Source organism: Mesitornis unicolor, unplaced genomic scaffold (genome assembly GCF_000695765.1).
Source record: "Mesitornis unicolor isolate BGI_N332 unplaced genomic scaffold, ASM69576v1 scaffold21090, whole genome shotgun sequence".
Taxonomy (NCBI): Eukaryota; Metazoa; Chordata; class Aves; order Mesitornithiformes; family Mesitornithidae; genus Mesitornis; species Mesitornis unicolor.
This window is the reverse complement of record NW_010157870.1, coordinates 19,592-23,492: the sequence shown is the minus strand read 5'-3', so window position 1 is coordinate 23,492 and position 3,901 is coordinate 19,592. Positions and strand designations below refer to the sequence as shown.

The following is a 3,901-nucleotide window of genomic DNA, read 5'->3' as shown; positions in this document are numbered from 1 at the left end:
TCCTGCTTTACCTTCTCCTGGTGCTTTCATTTCGTCCTCTTGTTCTGTTTCAAAAGCAATGGGGAGAATATGAGCATCTGTGGTGAGGGCAACCACATCCCCCAGCACAGAGGGGTCCCAGCACCCTGAATTGGGGAGCACGGTTGGGGTCTGAACCTGCTCCATACAGCATGGGGACACACATGAGGCACCCGTGTCTGCTCCAAAGAGGTCCCATGAGGTCTTTGGATGGTGAGACACATCAGACCATGACCCCAGCTCTGGAAATGACCCCTCTAAGGCTACAGGGACCTCTTGGTGGAGCAAGCTTAACTCATTTTTGGCATTATGTTGGAGTGGTGGACACAAACTGTTCACTAATCAGAAGAAAACACTGTTATCCTCATGCGGGACCAAGGCACTCATTAGATCAGGAAAGGGCAGCTCAGTTTTGACACCTCTTTACTGGAAACCACAGATATGGGAGAGAGCTGTCCCCTGCGCTGCTGTCGTCTGTCACAAGCCATGCTGGAACACCCCAGACCCTGCTCATCATCCCACAGAAGCAGAGCAGGGTTCCAGCCAAGCCATGGGAGGTCAGTGGTGAGGCCACTGCTCACCTTCTTCCTTGGTTTCTTCGGTCTCATCCTCCTCTACCTGCTCTTCCTGACCTGTGGACAAGAAGCAGGGTCAGTCCGACAGCCACTGCTTGTGCTGTCACCCTGTGTACCCCAGTGCTGGAACAACCAGGGCATGGAGACACCTTAGAGAGACCCAAGGAGACGCAGCCACAGGAGAGAGAAGCAGTGGCTCAGAAAGTGAAGGGTTTTGCTCCAACCTTACCCCAAGGGCTTGGGAAGGGCAAAAAAAATAGATTCAAAGGATTTATAGCCCTCATTTGTCCCTCGTTTTCCCACATGCTATCATGCTTTTATGTCCCAGGATGAGGAGGAGTGATTTCTATTGCTCTCCTCTGCCAAAAAACAAGATTATCTGGCATTAGACAACAGCCTTCAGCACCTGCACAATCTTATTTATGGCACTGTTGAGGCATTTTTCCACTGGAGGGAGCAGGATCCCCACAAGAGTTCTCTGCTGGAGTCAGAGCAACGCTGGGGCCCACAGGTCCTGAGATGACTTGTGGTCCCGCAGCAAGAGAGAAGGAAAGAAGAAGACAGCAAACCATGGGTGCATTTGGCCGACAGGAGCAAGAGAGGAGCCACAGACACAGGAGCAGAACTGCACAGCATGGAACAGCAGGAATGGGGAGTGCAAGAAGCAACAGAGAGAAGTGGAAGAATGAAAGAAAACCATATCCCGACCAGGGCGAGGCAAAAGACACACCGACATATTCACAGCAGCAGTGGAGAGATGAAATAAAGAAAGGTGCAATAACTACCGTCTTCTTCCTCTATCCATTCTTCCTCTTCTGAGCCGGGGAGGAGGGAAAGGAACAAGTGCACAGATTAGTCGGATGTCACAAAGCTGCGGGGTGTAGCTGTGGTGTGCATGGGATGAGGACGCCAGCGCTGCAGTGGTTTCCCCCCCAAAAAAACCTCTCTTTGCCATCAGTGTTGAGGACGTTTTGGTGTGCAGCAGCCTGGGCAGTGCCCTGGTGCAGCAAAAGGATCAGCAAAATCCAGCTCCCAACCCCAGCCCTGAATGCAAAGCCCATTTGTGTCAGAGCTGCTGTGTGTACCATGGGGTTTGCTTCTCCATCAGGCTGGGGCAGGTGAAAGGATGTGCCTGAGCATCAAGCATTAAAGCACACCCAGATGAGGGTCCAGCTCCCATTATTGTGCTCTGCCAACGCCTGAGTCCAGCATTTCCACCCGTTTGAGTCAAGGGATCACTCTAACAACAGAGATCCTGAGGATATTCAGGCTGGTTTTGATCCTACTGATGTTTCAGATGGAGAAATCTGGAGCATGGTCTCATCTGCCTTTTCTGGTCATGATTTGCTCATTGCAGTCAAGGAGCTTAACACCACCACCCACCCAAGCCAAACACTGAACAAAGAGCATCGGCCTCTTGGTCCTTGCAACCGCCAGCGAAACACCTACCTTCCTCCACGTACTCCTCTTCACAGAGCACACGTGCGCACAGGAGAGAAGGAAGGGAAAAAGGCGTAGATTATTGCAGTTGCTCTGATTCTTTCTTATCTTCAGCCCCAGAGCAGCCACAGATGCTCTGTGTCCTCTTACCTTCCTGCTCCCTGCAAAGCATAACACAGACATGGAGAGTTACAGCGGTCTGCAATGGGGCACGTGTGTCCATCAGTGAGGCCAAAGAGGAATCTGACATTTCCTCAAGGCTGGCTCCCTTTTATCCTGGGGACAGCAGGAGCTGAGGTGCTCCACTGACAGCCTGACAGGGGTCAGACCACAACACAAGTTTGCAGCTTGACAAGGTAGAGCAGCCATGGCCTATAATGCTAGAAATGGGCATCTTGCATCCCACCTTTGCCCCAAAGTCCTCTCCTGACCATGGGGGAGAGGCACAGCCTGTCCTTGCGTGTGCCCAGGGGATGCTGGGCATGGGGTCAGACCAATCACCAGGACACGTGAGTCTGTCGTGGATTTTAAACATCAGAGAAGGATGCAGATCTACGTTATCTGCTGGCAGATGAGGAGTAGGAGCTTATCCCCATAACCACGTATCACAGACATTGAGCACCTTCTCTCTGGGGTGCACCTCATGGCTCAGCAGCCCTCACTACCAAAAGCTACCCTCAAATTTGGGCAGTGAGGAATGATGCTCTGGATGTGACAGCAGCCAACCGATGCCATCAGCCTTTTCCCAGCTCAGTCCCACTGGTTTGGACTGCAGCATTTTTAATGCAGGGACTGTCCCTGTCCATGTCTGTGCTTGTAAAGCTCCTAAAACACAACTCCCCACTGCTGAAGGTCCCAGCACTGTCACAGCAGTGGTCCAGATGGGCACGATGTTGGGGAGTCCCAAGACCCTTTTATGCTGGGTAATGAGGAGAGCTGGTGATTCCCCAAAGGCACCGCTAAGCAATGCTGTGACCCTGTGGGAAGGCAGGAATGAGGAGGGGGAGAAAAAAAGGGTATTTAAAAACACCCCACTTACTGCTCATATTCTTCAACGACCTCTTCAGAGTCCGACATGCCTGGTTATCTAGCGGAATTCAAGGCAGATAGGAAAAAGCGAGGTTAGGAGATAAGGACAAGCACAGGCTGTCCTCCAGCACCCGAGACGCGGGCACAGAGATGCTGCGTCTGTCCAAGGCACTGAGAGCCTCCAGCAGTGCCTGGCCAGGCTGTGTCAGCGTTATCTGGGCAGAGATAAGGCTCCCTCCTCCTCTCCCACCCCAAGATCACAGCTCACCCCAAACAGGAGGCAGGAGATCAGGCAGAGCCTCACGCCACACCGATAAGTGCTGTCAGGAGCCGTGTCCAGGACACACAGCTCCCATCACTGCTGGGTGCTGCGTTTGCTCAAGGCATGGGAAAATAACCCAAACCTTCGGCTTGTTTTGCTTCCTGACTATTCTTAGCTCAGTGGGGATGTAGGAACCTCAGGGACCTGGCGCTATCTCAGATTTACAGTCCTGCACAAAGCACAGTGTGTGATCGTGGTGAGACCTCCCAGCCCTCCAGGTGCAGGGGGAGCTCTGGGAAGGGGCGGTTTGGGCTTCGCAGCAGCTTTTCCTGCCTGGTCCTGGCCCTGAGACTGAGGTTTGCTAAGGGCCCTGGTGAGACCGCATCTGGAATATTGTGTCCAGTTCTGGGCCCCTCAGTTCAAGAAGGACAGGGAACTGCTGGAGAGAGTCCAGCGTAGGGCTACAAAGATGATGGAGGGAGTGGAGCATCTCCCTTCTGAGGAGCGGCTGAGGGAGCTGGGTCTCTTTAGTTTGCAGAAGAGGAGACTGAGGGGAGACCTCATTCATGTTTATAAA

General features: G+C 52.8%; 1 protein-coding gene across 1 annotated transcript in view; it reads right to left on the bottom strand.

Moving 5' to 3' along the window:
- Positions 1–3,110, bottom strand: part of TNNT2 (troponin T type 2 (cardiac)) — an 8,864-nt gene extending 5,754 nt beyond the window's left edge. The window contains exons 1-6 of the mRNA XM_010181761.1: positions 3,073–3,110; positions 2,184–2,194; positions 2,043–2,060; positions 1,379–1,408; positions 600–650; positions 12–44 (exon numbers count right to left, since the gene is read on the bottom strand). Coding sequence (XP_010180063.1) covers positions 12–44; positions 600–650; positions 1,379–1,408; positions 2,043–2,060; positions 2,184–2,194; positions 3,073–3,110 — 181 coding nt within the window. The remainder of the gene's footprint in view (positions 1–11; positions 45–599; positions 651–1,378; positions 1,409–2,042; positions 2,061–2,183; positions 2,195–3,072) is intronic.
- Between the last annotated feature and the right edge of the window lie 791 nt (positions 3,111–3,901).